This window comes from Ictidomys tridecemlineatus, chromosome 3 (assembly GCF_052094955.1).
Source record: "Ictidomys tridecemlineatus isolate mIctTri1 chromosome 3, mIctTri1.hap1, whole genome shotgun sequence".
Taxonomy (NCBI): domain Eukaryota; kingdom Metazoa; phylum Chordata; class Mammalia; order Rodentia; family Sciuridae; genus Ictidomys; species Ictidomys tridecemlineatus.
The window spans coordinates 74207027-74227939 of NC_135479.1; the positions used below are offsets into that span (position 1 = coordinate 74207027).

The 20913-nt window shown below is 38.9% G+C and overlaps 1 protein-coding gene across 5 annotated transcripts; it reads right to left on the bottom strand.

Moving 5' to 3' along the window:
• Positions 1–335: 335 nt before the first annotated feature.
• Nme6 (NME/NM23 nucleoside diphosphate kinase 6) lies at positions 336–7637 on the bottom strand. 5 transcript variants are annotated; one of them, XM_078043143.1, is made up of 8 exons: positions 7483–7637; positions 4882–4978; positions 3300–3328; positions 3146–3215; positions 2520–2622; positions 1701–1740; positions 1131–1291; positions 336–845 (listed from the first exon to the last, which is right to left on the bottom strand). In XM_078043143.1, exons 1-8 carry the CDS (start codon positions 7632–7634, stop codon positions 682–684), a joined length of 816 nt encoding a protein of 271 aa, XP_077899269.1. In that variant the 5' UTR covers positions 7635–7637; the 3' UTR covers positions 336–681. The 5 variants fall into 5 exon arrangements, with proteins under 5 accessions (XP_077899269.1, XP_077899270.1, XP_005326921.2 ...); XM_078043144.1 differs by lacking the exon at positions 7483–7637 and adding an exon at positions 7323–7476; XM_005326864.5 differs by lacking the exons at positions 3146–3215; positions 3300–3328 and having other exon boundaries at positions 7483–7636.
• Between the last annotated feature and the right edge of the window lie 13276 nt (positions 7638–20913).

The following is a 20913-nucleotide window of genomic DNA, read 5'->3' on the forward strand; positions in this document are numbered from 1 at the left end:
AACTGAAATGCATTCTGCTGTCATATATATCAAATTAGAATAAATAAATTAAAAAAAAAAAAAAACATGCCTCACTGACAGATACCTGAGTTCAAATAAAAGGTGTCACTTTCTCCAGAACACAGCCCTGTGCTAGGGTCATAGCATGGATTTGAGTCTACATTAAGCTCCTGGGTGTATTGCTGGGTGTTTTTTCTGCTACATAAGCTGCCCTCCATGTGTATGTGTGTGTCAGTCTCTTTACTTAGCACAGACCTGAAACCTAGCTTCAGGAAAGATCTAATTACTCCAATTAAGGAAAGAGCAAGCTCCTAGAGTAGTACTGACACTTCTGATAATTCAGAACACTTGACTTTTATTAAGGAAGACAAGCTAAATGTTGTTTACATAGTCACTGTATTTTCCAGGCAGGTCAATTGGGCAAGCTCTTCCTTGAAGAAGGATGAATACTTCTCAGGTTGTTTTTTTTAAAACAACCCATGAACATTCTAGGGAAGACGTAGATAGCTAGATTCTAAAGGCTCTGCAGTGATGACTTAGGCCCTCTAGCAAGTAGTGATGCCAAGTAGAAATAGCACCATGAGCCCAGGCTTCCCTGTTCCCATGAGAATGTTCTGGACCAGAGATCTAGGAGAAAAGTCTAGGAATTGCTACCAATCTTCATAGATTGATAGGCCCTCTTCAGGCTGGTCCTGGGCCTCCTGTTCCAACTGCACAGTGGATGCCTCCCTCTGTGTAGCACACAGGACCACAGCGCAACTGGGGCTCTTCCTCCTCATACCAGCGCTGTTCACTGAAGTCAGGAAAGAAGGCTGCAATCTCTCTGCTGGCTGAAACCACAGAGTCTACAAGAGAAGGTAAAATAGATGAGGATCCTCATGGGGAGTACAGGGTACAGGCAAGAGATAGTCAAAATCAAGTTCAGAAACCTAAGTCTACTTCCTCAGTCCTGGGGCATGTAAAGAAAACCCACAGGCCAAATCAGCTGAAATGGCTACAAAGGACCAGAAACATAAATAGAAAGAAAGCTCATTGAAGGAACATGGCTATCAACCTTACCATATAGCCTAACCACAAACCCCAACACATCCTTCCTTATTTGTGGCTCTGAACAAAGGAGATAGACTCACCTGAGCCATGGGTGGTGTTGCGCGTGTCTGTGAGGCCAAAACTCCCACGAATTGAATCTGGGGCCATGTGGCGTGCTCGAAACACTCTGGTGGGTCCCATCAGTGTCCTCCAAAGCTGGATGGCATCCTTGTGAGCAAGGATATAAGCTCGGATTGGCCCACTGTGAACAAAATGAACACATGTAAAGAATCTGACCACCCAGAGCATTCTATAAGCAGTTCATAAGTAAAGGCATACTGCATCCTGAGAGTTTCATTGCCTTTAGAGCTCAGAACCAATGCTGTTTCAAAGAGAAGTTGATAGAGGGCCACTGCTGGTATATAAGAACCACACAGATAAGCAGAGTTGCCAGGCAGCATTCAACAATACTCTTAGAGTCAATGATCCAGTAACCAATATGACTACGTGTATAAAAGGTCAATGTTGGCTTAATCAGAGCTCCATGCTCTGCTTCCTCATACTTGATATTGATTATAACTTTAAAGAGGGTAAATGAAGTTAACAATTCTATTTATGAGCAGAGGAGATATACCTAGTAGATAAAGATGCTAAGACTAAATTAGAAGTACCTGGCCATGAACTCCACCAGTCGCTGATAGAAAAAACGACCTGCAAAGAGAGAGTACCTTCATGAAGATACAGGTGCCCAAGATAAATTTTTCTACTACTACTTCCTTACCTGAAATAATAAACACTGCTTTAGAGGGGGAAGGGCAAAAGGGGGGATGCTTAGAGTCTGACATTTCTACACCTGAACCTAGGCTCTACTACTTACAACCTCTGTAGTTTCAAATAAGTCATTAACCTCCCTGCTGTTTCCTAATCTGTGTACTGGAGATATAAATATACCTACTTTTTAGCATTGTTGGGAATAATTAAATGAAATAATAAGCATTAGAATAATGACCAAAAAAATAGTCACTAAGTATTAACTACTGATAATATCATCCAGACATAAAATTGTTTCTGATTAAGACTATGAGATAGAACCCTCCTAGGAAAATAAAATAATGATAATCATGAAAAGTTTCAATAAAAACCTATGAGACAGAACCCTCCTAAGAAAATAAAATAATTATAATCATGAAAAGTTTCAGTAAAAACCAAGACTTTATAAAATTGGTTGCAGGGATAGGGTTGTAGCTCATTGGTAGAGCACTTGCCTAGCACATGCGAGACACTGGGTTCAATCTTCAGCACCACATAAAAATAAATAAATAAAATAAACAACTGAAAATATTTTTTAAAAAAAATAAAGATTCATTGCAATTTTACACAACTGATAGGTCACAGAAAGCCTGGAACATCAGATATTCCAGGGAAAATCTGATCAGACTCTTGGGATTGAGAAGCCTTCCACTCAGAAGACTATGGACTATCAGTCCTACCTTCATGTTCTTTGTAAAACTTCTGGCAATCTTCCTTTCTCCATAGTAGTTCTCTCATTCGTACAATAAGGAACTTGTTGCTCAGAATCTGCTGATGAACAGCCTGGATAAACACCACACCAAAGATTTAAAAAAAAAAAAAAAAAAAAAATCAATCAGGAGACCCAGGTGTTATGGGTCGGAACTTAAATGTCCCCCCCAAGAGCTCATTTGTTGAAGGCTTTTTCCCCAGCTGTTAGCACTATTGGGAAGCAGTAAAAACTTTAGGAGGTTGTTGAAGGGAAGTTAGTATCATTAAGGACCCAGACCCCTTCTCTCTTTTTCACTTCCCAGATGTCATGATGTAAGCAGCTTTGCTCCACTCCCCATCATGATGTTCTGCTTCATCATAGTCCCAAAGTGACAAAGCCAAGTACCATGGGCTGAAGCTCTAAAATCATGAACCCAAATAAATCTTTCCTCCTTTTAAATTTTTTACCTCAGGGGCTGGGACTGTGGCTCAGTGGTAGCGCGCTCGCCTAGCATGTGCGAGGCTCTGGGTTCGATCCTCAGCACCACGTAAAAATAAATAAATAAATAAAATTATTTTGGGGCTGGGGATGTGGCTCAAGTGGTAGCACACTCGCCTGGCATGTGTGTGGCCCGGGTTCGATCCTCAGCACCACATACAAACAAAGATGTTGTGTCCGCCGAGAACTAAAAAATAAATATTAAAAAATTCTCTCTCTCTCTCTCTCTCTCTCTCTCTCTCTCTCTCTCTCTCTTAAAAAAAAAATTTACCTCAGGTATTTTGTTACAGCCTCAGATAGCTAACATAGCAGGACAGAAAAGAAAGAAGGTGGGGTGAGATCAAGACCTCCAGTCACATAGCCAGAGTGTGAGTCTTAAGTGCAAGGGGATAGAAAGTTCTGTTTCCGCCCCTCCATTCCTCAGCCCCTGAGTTCAAGCCCACAGGACAGACCACACAGATCACCATAAAAGTCTTGTTGATGGTCCTGCTTTGAGTTTCTCTCATTCTCTCCAAACCAACACACTTGATAGATTGAAACAGCTTATGTTATATTATGATCAGGTTTTTGGTAGTTCCTATTATTCATGGAATGAAGAGCAGCCCAGTGCTCAAGGCTGCACTATCCTTGTCCACTACCATTTCTAATTCTCTATACTAGCCCAGGCCACCTACAGCCCTCAGACCCACCACAGCCTGTCCCTTCTGTGGAACACTTATCCTTCTTCTGGCACTAACCAAAATCTATGCCTCCTTTGAGACCTAGTCAAGACTCACCACTTTCAGGTCACCATTCCAGACTGTTCCGATCTTCCTCTGCACCACAACGAGCTTACTGAGCACTGGTCCTCAGCAATTACTTAATCAAACTATGGGTAGTAGAATCCTAAAAATATCCCTACCTGTGTCTATTTCTAATTTGAACCACTTCCTCAATATTAGTGTTCATTAAGGTTTTGTCATTCTACCCTCATCCTAATTCTATACTCTCTTGTCAATGTTGTTCAGTTCCACCATTTCAAAATACCACTAAAAATCTATAAAATTTTTTATCAGGCAGACAGCCAACTCTAATCCCCAGGAAAATGAATAAATAAAATATCATTAAGTCACATTTCATAATAAAAGGGATTTTGCAGATGTAATTAAGGTTACTTACTAATCAGTACACTCTGCTTTAATGTAAAGAAAGATTATCCCGCTGAACCTAATTAGTTAAATGTGCCCTTTTAAAGCAATTTTCTCTGGCTAGGAGCTAAAGAAGTCAGGAGAATTTGAGGCATGTGAAGAATTAGATACATTGTTGCTGTCTTACAGATGGAGCAGGCCATGTGATGAGAAATGGAAGTGGTCTAGAAAGGGAGAGTAGTTCCACCAAGTAAATGGGTCTTTAGTCCTGTAATCACAGGAAATAAACTCTGCCAACAATCTTAGCAAGGCTGGAAGTGGATTCTTCCCTAGATACTCCAGATAAGGGCTCAATCAATCCATACCTTGACTTTGGCCTTGTGAGACCCAGCCAAATCTACAGGACCTCTAAACTATAAAATTGTGAGGTAATAAATGAATGTTGTTTTAAACTGTCAAGTTTGTAGAAACGTTTTGTAGTGCAGAAGTATATATTAACTTGAGGTCCTTTTTTTATTATTGTTATATTGGGTCCTTTCTTTTATTTTAAATATGCCCCAAGTCTCCAAGAGAGTTTCAGTCTCCTTAGGATCAGAGTTCATGGCTCCTAGCTTTGCCTCTGCAGCACCTAGCACAGGGGTTCTTGGTAGTCACAAATGTCCCTGAAGCACGTGAAATGGTATCAATGCCCAGGGCATACAGTAGGGGCTTAACATTCATTCTTACCTCCAGAATCAACGGGTGAGCAACTGCATCAGGCTTGATCAGGGCTAGAGTAAGCTGCAGAGCCTTAGGGCTTCGCAAGATTGAGGTCATCTCACTCCTGCCATCAGAGAACTAGATTAGGGATTCATCAGTGCTATTCTCCCAACCCTTTCTACTCTGTAAGCTACCCACCTCACAAGTCAACCACTGCCCCTTACTCCTGATACTCAAAAATCACCTGACAGTTACCTTATCAGGCTGTATACATTACTTATTTACTTGCCTATTTGGACTCATAGAAGTGGTAGGTTACCCTATGGAGTATAGTTTGTGCAATGGTAAAGCCATAAAGAAGTTACTCATATAAGAGAAATTTGCTTAAACACTACCTGTCTTTGCCAATACTCTCTTCCCTTCCAAACTTTCTTCTGTATTTTATACAATTTTTATAATTACATTCCTGAACAGCCTAGCCACAAGAGTAAAATGATTGATTCCACTCTTAAGGACTTCTATCCCATAGTGCTACCCCATCTATTCTAGAATTAGAAGACTGATTCACAAGAATTGGGATGTCACCGGGGTACCAAAATGTCTGCTGGCAATCTACCATCTCTTATTTAATATGGATAGGTCAATATTTTCCCTGCCCAAATCAAATTAATATGTTTAGCGTCCTCAGTGGTCACGCTTATAGACTTGCAACTTCAAGATCAGGGACTAGTTGTAACTATATCTGAAGCAACTGAAACAGCCTGATACAAAGATGCTCCATCAATTTTATTGATGACCTAAATCTATATAGTCATATTTCTATTCATCTTTGTATTCCTAGTGTCTAACATCATGCAAAAGCTCAATAAATAATTGTGGAAAAGATATAATAAAAATATTTTACAAACGAGAGAATACCAATTTGAGGTCCCATCCAACTGTGAAATTCTATTTACATGTGAGAAACTGATCATCTCTGCATGAGACAAGGCAAGGCTCAAAATAGTATCTCAATATTATTTCTAATTTAGCAACAAATACAGAGGTTTCCATAAATACACACAGGCAGAGAATTTGGACAACATTCTCATTTATTTTGGCATAACGATCATGTTAAAAGTGATACTATGGTCTAGACCAAATAATACCTATGCTACAATCTCTTCATGTTTTTTTCTACAGCATTCAACCTTATGTTCCAACTATGAAGCCAAACCCAGTCTAACCAGTACAAAAGCAGCCAACTTACTCAACCTAATAACCCAGAAGGTAACTTCCAGTCCCTCACTCTCCATATTACCACATTCTGATAATTGTATCCACCCACTACATCTCAAAATCTATACAAACCTCATTCCCTGAACTGCTATCACCTGAGTCTAGGACACCACTATTCCTCCTTAGACTTTTGTGACAGTTTCTTTACTGGCTTCCCAATTTCTAGTCTTGCCACTCTCTAAGTTTGTTCTCACAGAAGACACAGTGAATTAAAAATGCAAAGTGAATCATATTATTCCCCTTCTTAACCCTTTAGATATACCCTGCTCTTACAATAAGCTCCAAAATCCTTATCATGGCTTACCAGGCTTTGCATGATTTAGTTTCTGGATACATCTCTAGCCTCATCTGGAACCTCACCCTCCTTAACTTTCCTTTGCTCCAGCCTCATGAGCCTTTCAGTTCTAAAGACTTTCTAGCCTGAAAGAAATGCCTTGGTGTGGCATTTTCAGATTCACCCATGCTTTCTTTGCTTACCTCCTACTGGCTCACTAGATCTTAGCTCACTTCCCCCATTACTTTCTCACAGTTCCTTGCATACTTCCATATCCTTGCATACTTGCATATCTTCTCCCACTAGAAGGCAGCTCTTTGAAAGCAGATTCGAATCAGTGCCCCTATTCAAAGTGCCTAGAACATAGATGCTTCTCAACAGTATTTGCTGAATAAATCAGTGAAAGAACCCGATCCAGTTATGCTAGGCTGCTGGGATTTAGTGGGGAGAGACCTGAGGGAGTGTCCAGGGGAGGATATAGGACCTGTAGAAAGGATGTGGTTCCTTTCCCAACACCAGTTAGGTTATGGCTACTTGGATTTTGATTTAAAACAAATGTTAAGTTGAGAAACATACTCAACTTAAAAGTCACTGCATTAGAATTAAATTTTAAAAGTTGCCTAGGCCTGCCTGCCCGCCTCCCCGTCCCTTCCCTCTCTCCTCTCTTCTCTCTCTTCTCTCTCTCTCTCTCTCTCTCTCTCTCTCTCTCTCTCTCTCTCTCTCTCTCTCTCCCCTCTCTCTCTCTCTCTCTCTCTCTCTCTCTCTCTCTCTCTCTCTCTCTCTCTCTCACACACACACACACCTAGAAAATTAAAAATTTTTTGAATTTTTAAAGTTGCCTAGGCGCGCGCGCGACACACACACACACACACACACACACAGAAAATTACGAATTTTAAAAGTTGCCTAGGCAGACCTGAGGGGGCCACCGCTCATCCTCCGAGAGAGCAGCATCAAGCTCCTCATTCTCCCGCTAGCTGCAGGGACGTGCAGCCACTCAACTCCGCCTCCTCCCAGGCACCAGTGGCCACACACACCCACTCCCACAGGCTCCCCGCCTCTGCTCCAGAACCCACCAGGCCGGGTCGCAGTTCACCCGATCCTCCAGACGCAATACCAAGTCTCTAGGCACTGCGCTAGTTAGCCTGAGCGGCCCTGCCGGGTCCTTCAGGCATCCGACCGGGCAGCCCTCCCTGGGGTCTTTGCACGATTGCTTAGCAACCCTCATGCAGCGGGCTAATTCGGGAAACAGAAGGAGGGTGTGTATTGCTGAGCTTTGCCGCGAGGCGCTGCTGCTTTTCTGCTGTTGGCCAAAATCTTGCCGCGAGGCGCTGCTGCTTTTCTGCTGTTGGCCAAAATCAGCACGGTGTGGCTGGGTTACCCTAGAGTCTACTGCGCAGTCCAGGAGATGAAAACGGGTTTTTCCTGGTGCGTGGTATATGTATGAAGAGGATGTTTGTGGCACTGGGAACGGAGAGGGATCCATTGGGGCGACTGGTGATAGGTATAATAAGGGTGGTAACAGTGTTTTCTTACAGGGCATCACTGAGATTTAGAAGTTTTAGAAGATTTAGAAATAAATCAATCAATTAAATGATAGAAATAAATGCTATCAATTTAAAGACATTTTCTCATTTAAATAATTTTAGTGTATATGGGTTTGCACTCTTGGAATATTGAAAGGAGAGTCTGCTGTGCTAATGAAGCCAGAATTAGGCAGTCATAGATAAGGTAAATCTAGTCAGGTCGGATCTTGGAGGCCAATTTTGAATGAGTTAGACAAGTTGGAGATGGTCCCCTGAGGGATTGAAATGTTAATTCCTCCATAGCTCTTCCTCCACCTTTATCAAGAACCAGCCCCTGCTCCAACCTAAGGTATTGTAACCTATTCCTGACCCAGGAATTGCCCCCTCCCTACAGGGAGCTATAAAGTTGTTAATTAATGTGTCCTGGGCTGCACCATTCTGCCCTTCCCCCTCCAGCCCACCTGTTTCCCACCCTTTGGCCATCCCACCCGGACATTCCTGGGCTAGTCACTTAAGCTGGAAGGAGAACAAAGGAAGCCTAGGACATATAAAAAGGGCAGAGTGCTTCTCTTCTGGGGATACTAGGATACCAGCTATGGCCCTCTTCGCTCTCCCAAGAGAAGTCTATGTTACCCCTTTTTAAATAAACCCTGCTTTAATAATGCTTGCGCTGTGGTGCTTTTCTACTTGTTAAACCAGGATCCAAAGAAAAGACCACTGACTCCAATTTAAAATCAAATTAAAGCAAGCTTGTAATTCCTGCCAGCCCAGACTGTTTCCTGAAATCCATGGGCTAGAGGACATACCCCAGCTCTCTAGGAGCATGGTTTTATAGAACAAAAAGTTGCAAAAGGGGAGTGTTTGAGTACTTACAGATAACAGGATTTTGACAAACATGAGATTTAGAAGAGTGAAATAAATTGCTATCAATTTAAAGACATTTTCTCATTTAAATAATTTTAGTATTTAAAAGGCAGATAGTAGGTTAATGATCTAAATGGTTCAACATTTCGAGTTAGGGAGTAAATTTAGATCCCAGCACCACAATTTATGAGGTGCTGCTGAGGTTTTAGAGAGTGTTGTAATCTGGTCAGGGAAAACCAGAATTTATGATGTGCCACTAAGGTTTCAGAGAGGGTTGTTATCTGGTCAGGGAAAGTCAGGCATGAGTGAGTTCAAGGCACAGGTAGGTATTCCAAGCAAGTTTAGAAATTGCAGTAATTTATAGTAAAACAGAAAGTAACTTTTCATGACTTTGTGATGAGATGGCTTCCAATCTTAAAATGGAATTAGGCTTGTGTCATGAGGGGGCAAAATTGCAACGTATGCAGTTGAGGAGAGAAATAAAGAATGTCCACATGCTTCTGCCTCTTTCAATGCTTTATTCACTTAAATTACACAATACAATTTCACTCTATAGGTTCTTAAGAAAAAAAACGATAATCCTTAATGCTAGGCACTTCAATAGACATAATCAATTTACAGCTTAATTAATTCAGAGAAACAATTCTAGATTAATTCTAAGCACTGAAAACACAATTTAATTATGACAGGCTAATGACATACATTCCCTCTGCATGATAAGTTCAAAAGTCTCAAGCCTTAGGCTTTATGTCCAGCAAATGCACACTCACTTAGACCGAAGTGACCAGGTCTGGAGCCAAGACAGGCTTTTCCTGGCACGGAGTGGATGACAGGTTGAGGAGAGGGTCGTAGGGAGAAGTTGTGGTTCTCAAGATGTGGTGGTAGAGTTTGAGAGTAGTGAGGATCGAGCAGAGGATCAGGAAACAATAAAAAGTGATGACAGGCTCTCCAGCTCGAGTGCATCCTTGTTTTCGCTGGCTGAGTCCCTGTTCATCAGCTCTATTATTTATACTAAATTTGGAGGCTTTTTGACCCCCCATGCAATCCTTATCAGCTACCTCCAGATTTCTCAATGACATCTCAATAGGTTCTGAAATATCTGGTCTGGTGGTCTCCACCCTGATCTTCTCAATCTTCTCACTCTGTTTATCAGGGTGAGAGGAAGTAACTTGTTTGAGGCCATACTGGAGGGCTCTGTGGGTATGCCTGGTGAGACTGCAGGTTTCAAACTGGAGTTTTTAAAATGGAGTTGTCATCCTCACAGCTGGGTTCATCAATTGTGTCAGAAATATTGTCAAAAAAATATTATTAAATTATGTAACGTTCCTATTTTACTTGCTTGACCTCTAACTCTTTATTTTCTCTTTTACAATGATTTGCCCCAGTCCTGTTGACATGCCTCACATAATGAGCTTTATGGCATCAAGTAAGTTCTTGCTTTGATGTTATAACCCTAAAGATTCAAGGACATAATTTCTAAACACAGGCTGACAAATTGCTGATCCATTCATCTCAGAATAATTGTTCACATTCTAACTAGTGTCCTTTTGTCAATAGCTCAGAAATTGGGCAAGCCAGGAAAGAGAAAGTGTTGAATAGATGTTCAGCTCAAAATACATTTTTTTCCTGCAAAAGATGTTATTTTCATATTGTTGGGAAATTTTGATAGGAAGTATGGATTAGGAAATGAAAAGGAACTAATTAAGTATAACAGTGGCAGTATGGGTATATGTACAGAAATGTCCAAACTTCTTAGTTATACACTGATAATAAATGTATTAAATAGCAATAAATTTACAAGCTACAGCAATTTCATTTACTTTAATTCACTGAGTACTCACAATTCACTTGATAGCTGTGAGAAAGGCAATTACAAATTTTTTTATTCCAATATTCACTGCTAATATCTATAATACTAAAGTTACTTCATACAAATACATACTAATATCAATAATACTAAAGTTACTTCACACAAATACATAACTCACAGAGAAAGGCCAAAGAGGGGAAAAGAGAGAGAAAGGGCCAAAAGAATATTTGAGGCAATTGGAAAAGTTCCCAAACATTAATCCAAGAAGTTCAGTAAATTCAAAGTAGAGTAAACTCAGATCCACACACATTATAAAAATGGCCAAACTACAATGAATCTTGAAAGCAAAGGGAGAAGTGAATCATCACATATAAATGATGCTTTAAAAATTATCATCTGCCTTCATTTCCTTCAGACATATACCCAGAAGTGGATAGCTGGATAGCAGGACAGTTTTTTGAGGAAGCTTCAAACTGTTTTCCATTGTGACTTTGCTAATTTACATTCCCACTAACAGTCTATTTTCTCCACATCCCTGCCAGCATTTGTGGTTTTGTTGTTGTTGTTGTTGTTGTTGCTTTTTGTTTGTTTGGTTGGTTGGTTGGTTGGTTTTCTAATGATAGTCATTCTAACTAGGGTGAGATGGAATCTCAATGCAATTTTGATGTACATTTCCAATGGCTTAAGATGTTGAGGATTTTTTATATATTCATTGGCCCTGTGTCAGCATACAAAATAAACACCTGCATACCCCTGTATATTGCAGCACTTTTTACAATAGCCACCAATATATGGAATCAGCCTAGGTGGCCATCAACAGATAATAATAAAAAATAAAACAGCATATATACGGAGTGGAGAATTATTCATACTTTCAAAAAGGATGTGATCCTGACATTTGCAGGAAAATGGGTGAAACTAGAGGACAATATGTTGAGCAAAATAAGTCAAACAAGTATCCCATGCTTTGTTTCATATGTGGCAACTGGTGAGGGGGAAGGGATGACCTAAAAATAGAAAAGTTGACTATTACAGACTGGAAAGGGGGTCAGGGAGCAAGGAGGGAAAAGGAGGGGAAGAGAGGGTTCAAGGAGAGTGAATATGAAGTTATGATCAATGCACAATATATGTGGTTATGGAAATGTCACAGTGAAACCCATTAATTTGTACAATGAATACATGTCAATAAAAAAATAAATATGATTTATTAGAAATCGTGGAGGCCATAGCAATAGGATGATACAACCAAAGTGCTGAAAGAAAATGACTGTCAACCAGGAATTCTATATCCAGCAAATCTATTCTTCAAAAATAAAGGTGAGGTTCTAGAGATAGATGACACAGCACAGTGAACAGGAAAAATGAAATTTTGAGTTGCAGATGGCTTAGAAGTGGTGGCGATGGGACATGCATTTTTGTCTTGGCTGCATTTTAGTCAAAGTGCACAAGTAGTCCTCTCTCCCAGGCTTACCTGTGCACTTCCTTTACAAACTCCATATCCAGTGAAGAAACCTGCCAGTTCATCATGATCTCACAAGAGAAATGAGAAGGCATGAACCCCCTGTCTTGGCTTCCTCCCTTCTGTCACCTCTCCTTTGTATAGTCAAATAGTTACTGCCATTCCCCAAGGATAGAGGTAAAAGTAGACACACAGGTAAGAATAGGAAGGAAATGGGGGGGAAAAGAGGGATGCTGTTCAAAGAGGAAGAATGAGAGGATACTTGGATCATTAGAATGTTAGGAAATAGATAATCACCAGGGACTTGTCTGAATGGTGGACATGAAGAGGTTACATGTCAAATTCAATGGGAAGCAGAGGAAAAGTGTTTGTACACACATCTTAGACATCCCATTGATTGGTCTCTGACACTACCAGAATAACAAAGCTGACAGCCTCTGAGAAGACATCCCAGGTGAAGCTGGAAGTCTTAAGATATAGGACCATCCCTCCAAGCATCCTGAAATCAATGATGCAAATGCTAGTATGTCTGGCCTGGCATCTGGTGATTTTTATGCCAACTTGTAGCAGAAACATAGGTACAGATATGGGTATGGACATAGATATATGCCCAAAAGGGACTTTGTGGAGACTGGGATTTAATAGCAATTTTGAAATTGTAAGCTTAGCAGTTGCAAGAACTAAACACAAGAGGGCACCTTAGATACTTTGACATTGGAGATGCTGATAACATTTTTAGCTTTTTTAGATCGAATGTATGTAAAATTCTCTTTAACAAATCAGAGAGATTTTGTGAATGGTGTGACTTTCAGAACTCACATACATTAAAGCTACACTTTGGGAGCTTTATAAATGAATTTATACATGAATTTAATTTTGTAATGACTTGGAAAATGGAAGATGACAACTTAATGAAAAGATTATCTCCAAATTATTGTGGGGACAAGTGCATGGAGTACTACATCTGTGGCATATGTTAAGGGCGTCTGAGTGGCAAACCACTCCCCTCATGCTAGGCATGTGAGTGGCAAACCGCATAGCCTGGGTGTGAGGCCACATGCTGCAGTCCCTGTGCTTGCTCCACAGCCCACTCCTTGATTGGTCGCTGCAAGGATGGTTGGTTAGAAATTGTATTGGTGGCTGTCTATAACCTGCTTAGCTACTGCCTGAGTATATATACATGGTAACTGCACAATAAAATCAGACCTTCTTCCTGCTTGGTCTCCAGAGATCTTGAATAGTGACTCTGTAGCCACACTCTCCTCTACCCTATTCCGTGGACCTCCTCACTGGACAAGAGAGAGCCCACACAATTTATGAGTCACAGCTGAGAAATATAATAAAGAAAATATCATGCTGCTGAGTACATTTATTGAACCATTACTTTTTGTTAAGGAGGTATTCTATGATGTAGACAGATTTTTGGTTTTTGTTGTTGTTTGGTTTTGTTTTGTTTTTTGCTTATGTTTGAGAATTTAGGTTTACCCTTCCTTAATTTAATTTTTCTCATCAACTCCTCTACTAAAGTGAACCTTGGCCTGGGCTAATTAGGCTTCATTATCCATATTGAAATCATATACAAACTTTTTTGTTGTTGTATTTTGCAGGGCTAAGAATGAACCCAGGGCCCACTAGGACCCAGCCCACTATGTGCTTTAACATCGAATTACATCTCCAGTCCTGTCATGGGGCGCTGTCTCAGAAAACACTTTTAAGTCCAAATTCAAACAAAAGAGAGCATTATTTGCCTGGCCTTGGACTGTCACCCACCTGTAGAGACTGATGCTCTGTGGGAGAACAGAAATTTTCTAACCTGTGTCTTGGAAATTTAAGGACAAAAATCACAACTCAGGGGTTTTTCTCAACATCATGCAAGCAAGCAAGTTACAGACACTAAAAAAAAAAAAAAAAAAAAAAAAAAATTTAAAAAAAAATCAGTTAGCTTACAACTTAGTTAACTGCATCTTGGGTCTAAACAAGTGTTAGAAAACTTTATCCTGAGTTTCAGCTGAGGGGGGCAATAATCTATTTCAAAGTCCTGTAGACCTATAACTATACTCAAACCCAAGATATAGCTCTCCACAATCACCACCATATCCTGAACTGGGTATATTCTCTGAGATACAAAATACAGAACAATTTTTTTTATAAGAAGACAGCTTTTGCTTCTGTTTCTCAGAAATGGGTCATGCAGTTCCCTCTTTAAAGGAGCAGTAACAGTGAAACTAAGATGGAGTCTCTACAGCCACACTTTTTGTTCATATAGCCACAATGACTCCATTCCTATTATCCCAGTACTAGTAACTTATTTGATGCTTGGCAGTTATCTCATTTACTCATCATTTTACTACTGATATCTATAAGCCTTATGTTTAGATGATCAAGCTAATACAATTGTTCACAAATATAACCTATAACTTACACTCTTACTGATTTTATTGATTAGTTTACACCATAACAATCCTTCCTATACAATTTTAAGAGATTTATCCATCCTACAGCTCCTGAATATTTTATTCTCTTGTCTCACAAGAACTATTCAGAGATGAAGAATAATACATGACAGAATAAACTTTTATATAACTTTTTAAAGCAAATCTTGTGAATTTCACCTTTCTGTATATCTATAAAGCACTAATTTAAAAAAAAAACAATAAATAAATAGAAGTAAGACCAGTAGAGAACAGGGGAAGGAAGGGAGGGATAAAGGAAGTACTAGTAAATGAAATGGAGCAAATTATATTCTATGCATATATGTCAAAATGAAGCCTGATATTAAATATAACTATAATAATGCACTAATAAAAACACTTTTTAAAAACAAATCTTTTCTAATCATTCTCTGAACTTTTTGTTTGTTTTTAAGCTGGGATTTCTCTATATTGTTAAGGTTGCTTTTAAATTTCTGGGTCAAGTCTGGGATCAGTGACCCTCCTGCCTCAGTCTACAGAGTAGCTGGAACTACAGGCACATGCCACTACACCCAACTTCATAATGTCTTTTCCTACGTATGAAACCTCTGTATTCAAAATCTGAGATGCTATAAAACATAATAAAGGGAAAGGAGTCAGTGCAAAAAAATAGACAGATAAAGGCAAAATCAAGACAATATAAGACACAATTAGAATTCGTTGCTAGCTGACCTATAAAATACTAAAGGGAATCTTCTAAACTGAAATGAAAAGACTCTAGACAGAAACTTGAATCCATATCAATAAATAAAGAGCCAATAGAGGTAACTACATAAGAAAATATAAAATACAATATAAATAAACTTTTGTTTATAAATCTTTTCTGATTTAAAAGATAACTGCATAAAGCTATAATTATAAATCTGTGCTCATCAACCATACACTGTATAAAGGTATAATTTAGGTGACAATAACAGCTCAAAGAAAGGTGGAGAAAATCACTTATGTTTGAATTCTTTTGTAATTAAGTTGGTATTAATCCAAATTAGATTGATAAAAATTAAAATTTTACTTGTAATCCCCAGGATAACTGAAAAAATATATTCATTTTTTATAGTAAAAGTGAGTTCTTTGAATGTCATCTCTTAGACATCTCTTGGTTTCCTGTTTCTAGTGTCCTCTGAGTCTGTGATACTGTGGATCCCCCAAACTGTGCATTCTAATTGCCAGATGTCTGTGCCAGTCATTGAAGTTCAGACACTGGACACAGTTTCTAGTGTCATTTTCATTATTTGTATAAGCAAGAATACAAAAAACATCCCAATCTTGCCCTGCCAAATATCATTTATCCTGATGGAGATTATTATTCCTTCTATTGAGAAGAAGCCAAAAAGCAGAAGGGGAGAAAGAAAGAAATTTGATCTACTCTTCTATCTTTGCCTTTTTCTCTTAAGATATTGGAGTTAACCTCTAAATCTTAGATAAAGATGTGGATTTTCTTCTTAAATGAAGAAGCAGATGTCAGGAAATTTACCTCTTCAAATAATTTCCTTGCTGCAAATTCCTGTGCCTTACTATTCCCTTTGGATCTTAGAACTGGGCACTTAACCTGGCATGGTGGTTCTTGCCTGTAATCTCAGCAATTCATACAGGAGGATCACAAGTTCAAGGCCAGCCTCATCAACTCAATGAGATCCTGTCTCAAAACAAAACTAAAAAGGACTGGGAATATAGCTTGTAACAGGGCCCTGAGTTCAATCCCCAGTACCAAAAAAAAAAAAAAAAAAATCAGGCATTCACATGAGTGTTACCCAAAACTTCTGACATGCAATAGGTCCAAAAATTAAACCACATGCCAGGTTGAAAGCAAAACAAAGTTGTTTTGCAGAATATTATTCATTCAAAAACCAATAAACCATTAGCTGGGAAGATTCTTCATCCAGATTTTTTCTCCTCCTCTTTCATAGGCCTGTTAGGGGCATGAGGATGCTTCTCATCTACGGTCACATGATCTGAATGTAGTGGCTACTTGCTACCAATTTCTCTACACTTGATGCTTGTTCCTGGAAGAGCACTCTCACCATAGAGGTTTTCTGTGTCTTCATTGTCTGAATAGGATCATATGTACCTTTGGGGAGCACAAGGATGGGTGGAAGAAATGGAGGAGAAAATACTGGAATCTAGAAGGTCACTGATAGCAGAGGAGAGGGATGGAATAAAGAATACTAACCAAGAAATTTGAAAAAGTCTTCATAATCCTGTATTTGACCCTGGTATTTATACCAATAATATGTATAAAAGTTTAATGTAATATATAATCTGCACTTTCTAGTCCCCTATAAACTCCTTACTGAGATGAAAATCCTTGTCCTGCTAACCACAAAATGTGATTGTTAGGTTACAGGGAACAAAATATTAAATTGTCTTTTCAAGATTGAAATTTCTTATGAATATTACTGAATGACTTACATGTGGTCATAGTCACTTAGATGGCAGCAGGCTCCAACTTATCAAAGAAGATTTAGGATGTAGACAGATGCTGACAGAATGCATCATGTGGCATTGGTGCAAAGGATGCATGATGTATGTCTTGGAATATCACTGTGAAAAGAATGTCCACTGTAACATGAGATTGACCCAAATTTAAGCCATCACCTCCTCAACCATTTAATAGTGCAAAATACTTGTCTTCTGTCTCAGAGAATTTTATGAGCTGATTGGAGTGATCCATAAAAAGAGGGTTCAGGGACTTCAAATATGCTCCAGAGGCCTTTATTTTTAATTTGTTAAAATTAAAAATTTTAGTAGAGTGCATTTTGACATTTAATGCATACATAGAGTACAACTCATTCCAGTTAGGATCCCATTCTTGTGGTTGTACATGATGTGGAGTCACACTGGTTGTGTAAAGTTACATCTGATTAATTCTACTGTCTTTCTATTTCTATTTCATCATCCCATCTCTTCATTTCCCTTTATCTAATCCAATGAACTTCTGTTCTTCTCCTCCCTCACCTCCTTGTTATGGGTTAAGCAACCACATATCAGAGAGACTTTTGGTCTTTGGGTTTGGGGGATTGGCTTATTTCACTTAGCATGATAATCTCCAGTTTCATCCATTTACTGGTAAATTACATAATTTTATTCTTCTTTTTGGTGTATATATACCACATTTTCTTTATTAATTCATCTGTAAAAGGCACCTACGTTGGTTTCGTAGATCGTCTATTGTGAATTGAGCTGCTATAAACATTGATGTGGCTGCATCACTACAGTATGCTGATGTTAAGTCCTTTGGGTATAAACTGAGGAGTGGGATAACTAGGTCAAATTGTGGTTTCATTCCAAGTTTTCTGAGGAATCTCTGTACTGCTTTCCAGAGTAGTTTGCACCAAAAAAAAATTGCAATCTCACCAGAATTGTATGAGTAAACTTTTCCCCCCACAGTCTCACCAACATTTATTGTTACTTCTATTCTTGATAATTGCCATTCTGACTGGAGTGAGATAGAATCTCAGTGTAATTTTAATTTGCATTTCTCTAATTGTTACAGATGTTGAAACTTTTTTCATATATTTTTTGACCAATCATATTTCTTCTTCTGTGAAGTGCCTGTTCAGTTCCTTTGCCCATTTATTGATTGGATTATTTGGGCTTTTTGGTGGTAAGTTTTTTTAGTTCTTTGTATACCCTGGAGATTAATGCTTTATCAGATGCCTTCTTGATGACCCAACTTTTATAACTGTATTATTTTTATGCAAATCTGCTCTGTCCCCCTACTCTGCAGAAGAAAGAGCTGGGACTGTCAGGAAAACTGGCTCTCTCCTTTTTTTGTTCTTGGAAGCAAATAAAGCAAAGCTCACTCACCTTTGTCTCTTCTAGGCTTGCCCCGTTGTAGACCATAGGAAGAAAGAAGTCTGGAAGACAGAAACACATATGGAAGACTAGCCACTCTGTCCTCCATCCTCAGGGTAAAAACTAGGATGAGAGATATTCTGGTTATCACACAGCAACAGCAAATCCCATTGGAAGAGGTGGAGGCTGGGGCTCCTCTTTCATGCAAGCTGCATTCTAAAGGAGTGAAGAAACAGGAAACTTTTTTCCCTCATTTCCTGGTAAAAAGATCTTAATTCTAGGTAATCTGCTTCAAGGGTAAATAACAACATCTATAATCCTTCTTAGTTGTTTTAGAAAAGACACGGTAAACTATAAATTACTGTAAAGAAGTGAACAAAGGAGACACACAAACACACACACACACATTTCTCAAAAGTTACATAGCTCATCATTACCATGACTACGTTATGATTTAGTATTCCTTTAGACACAAGTGCTAGATAACTGAGATAAGTCCAGGCTAATATAAACACAGAGTCATTTTCTTCAAGGACATCACCATGGAAACTAGACAGTGCACCCTCATAGTTATCTTAATACCTTCAAGGAGGAATTGCTGGGCATTCCAAGTTGGTCCTGTTGGGAAAGGCTGGGAGAGTAACCTGGGAGAGTACCTGTTACCCCCTGGGAGTTTTGCTCACCAGAGGAACACTTCACTATAAATCCCCACAGTCAGAATACCTACAAATTACAATGAAATAGCTATATTGAGATGTCTTAGAAGATACTGAGTTCTGGGCTAGGGTTGTTGCTCTGTGGTAGAGTGCTTGCCTAGCATGTGTGAAGCATTGCATTCAATTCTCAACATTGCTTACAAATAAATAAAATAAAGGTCCATTGACAACTAAATATTTTTTAAAAATAAGCTGCATTAGTTTTAAATCTTTTGGATATATAATGAGGAGTGGGATAGCTCAGTCATATTGTGGTTCCATTCCTAGTTTTTTGCGTAATCTCCATTCTGCTTTCCAGAATGGTTACACTAATTTTCAGTCCCACCAACAATGTATGAGTGTACCTTTTTCCCCACACCCTCACAACAGTTATTGTTATTTGTAGTCTTGATAATTGCTATTCTGACTGGAGTGAGATAGTCCAGAATATACAAAGAACTCAAGAAAAATTAACTCCTCCCCCCAAAAAAAACCACAAATAACCCAATTAACAAATGGGCAAAAGAAAACTAAATACTCAAGAGAAGAAACACAGATGATTAACAAATACATGGAAAAAATAATCAACATCTCTGGCAATCAGGAAAATTCAAATAAAAAGTATATTAAGATTTAATCTCACTAATTCATAATATTTTTAACCATTGTAGTATTGTGTAGAGATATATCACTGTGGTTTTTTTGTTTTCATGTCTATTTTCCTGATGACTTGAGATGATTTTAATAGATTATTTTAATTTCTTTACCTTCCTGCTCACCTCTTTCTTTTTTTTATTAGTTACACATGACAGTACAATGATCTTGACATATCATACATTTCAATCAAATGTGGTATAATTTCTCATTTTTCTGAGTGTACAGGTTTCAGAATCACATTGGTCATATAGTCATACATACAGCAATACCAGTGTCTATTTTATTCTGCTGCATTTCCTATCCCCCCTTCCCCTCCCCTCCCTTCCCATGACTTCTCCCTACCCAATCTAATGTGACTCACTTCTTTTTTCCCCCTCACATCATCATACATGTATTCTGTATAACGATGTGGGTCTCCTTCCATCTTCCATGCAATTCCCCTTCTCCCTCCCTCCTCCCCACCTCTCTTCCCTATTTAGTGGTAATCTTCTTCTCATGCTCTTCCTCCCTATCCCATTTTGAGTCACTCCCTTTATATCAGAGAAGACATTCGGCATTTGTTTTTTGGGGATTGGCTAACTTCACTTAGCATAATCTGCTCTAATGCCATCCATTTCCCTGCAAATGCCATGATCTTGTTATTTTTTAGTGCTGAGTAATATTCTATTGTGTATAAATGCTACATTTTTTATCCATTCACCTATCGAAGGGCATCTATATTGGTTCCACAGTCTAGCTATTGTGAATTGTGCTGCTATAAACATTGGTGGCTGTGTCCCTGTAGTATACTCTTTTAGGTCTTTTGGGTATAGTCCAAGAAGGGGAATAGCTGGGTCAAATGGTGGTCCCATTCCCAGCTTTCCAAGGGATCTCCATACTGCACCAATTTGCAGTCACACCAGCAATGTATGAGTGTACCTTTTTCCCTGCATCCTTGCCAGCACTTGTTGTTGCTTTTCTTTTGCAGTGCTGAGGACCAAACCCAGAGTCTCAACACATGCTAGGCATGTGCTCTACTACTGAGCTACACCCCAGCCCCATTCCTTTATCTTCAGTTGTAAAGTACTTGTTCAAGTATTTTTAATTGAGTTCTTTTCCATTTTTCTTTCTTTTAATTAAACACTTACTTTGAGATAACTGTACATTCATATGCAATTATAAAAAACAATACAGAGGGGGATGTTGTGATTTTCATTCTTGGTGTTTAGATGTTGCAGTGGTTGAGGCAAG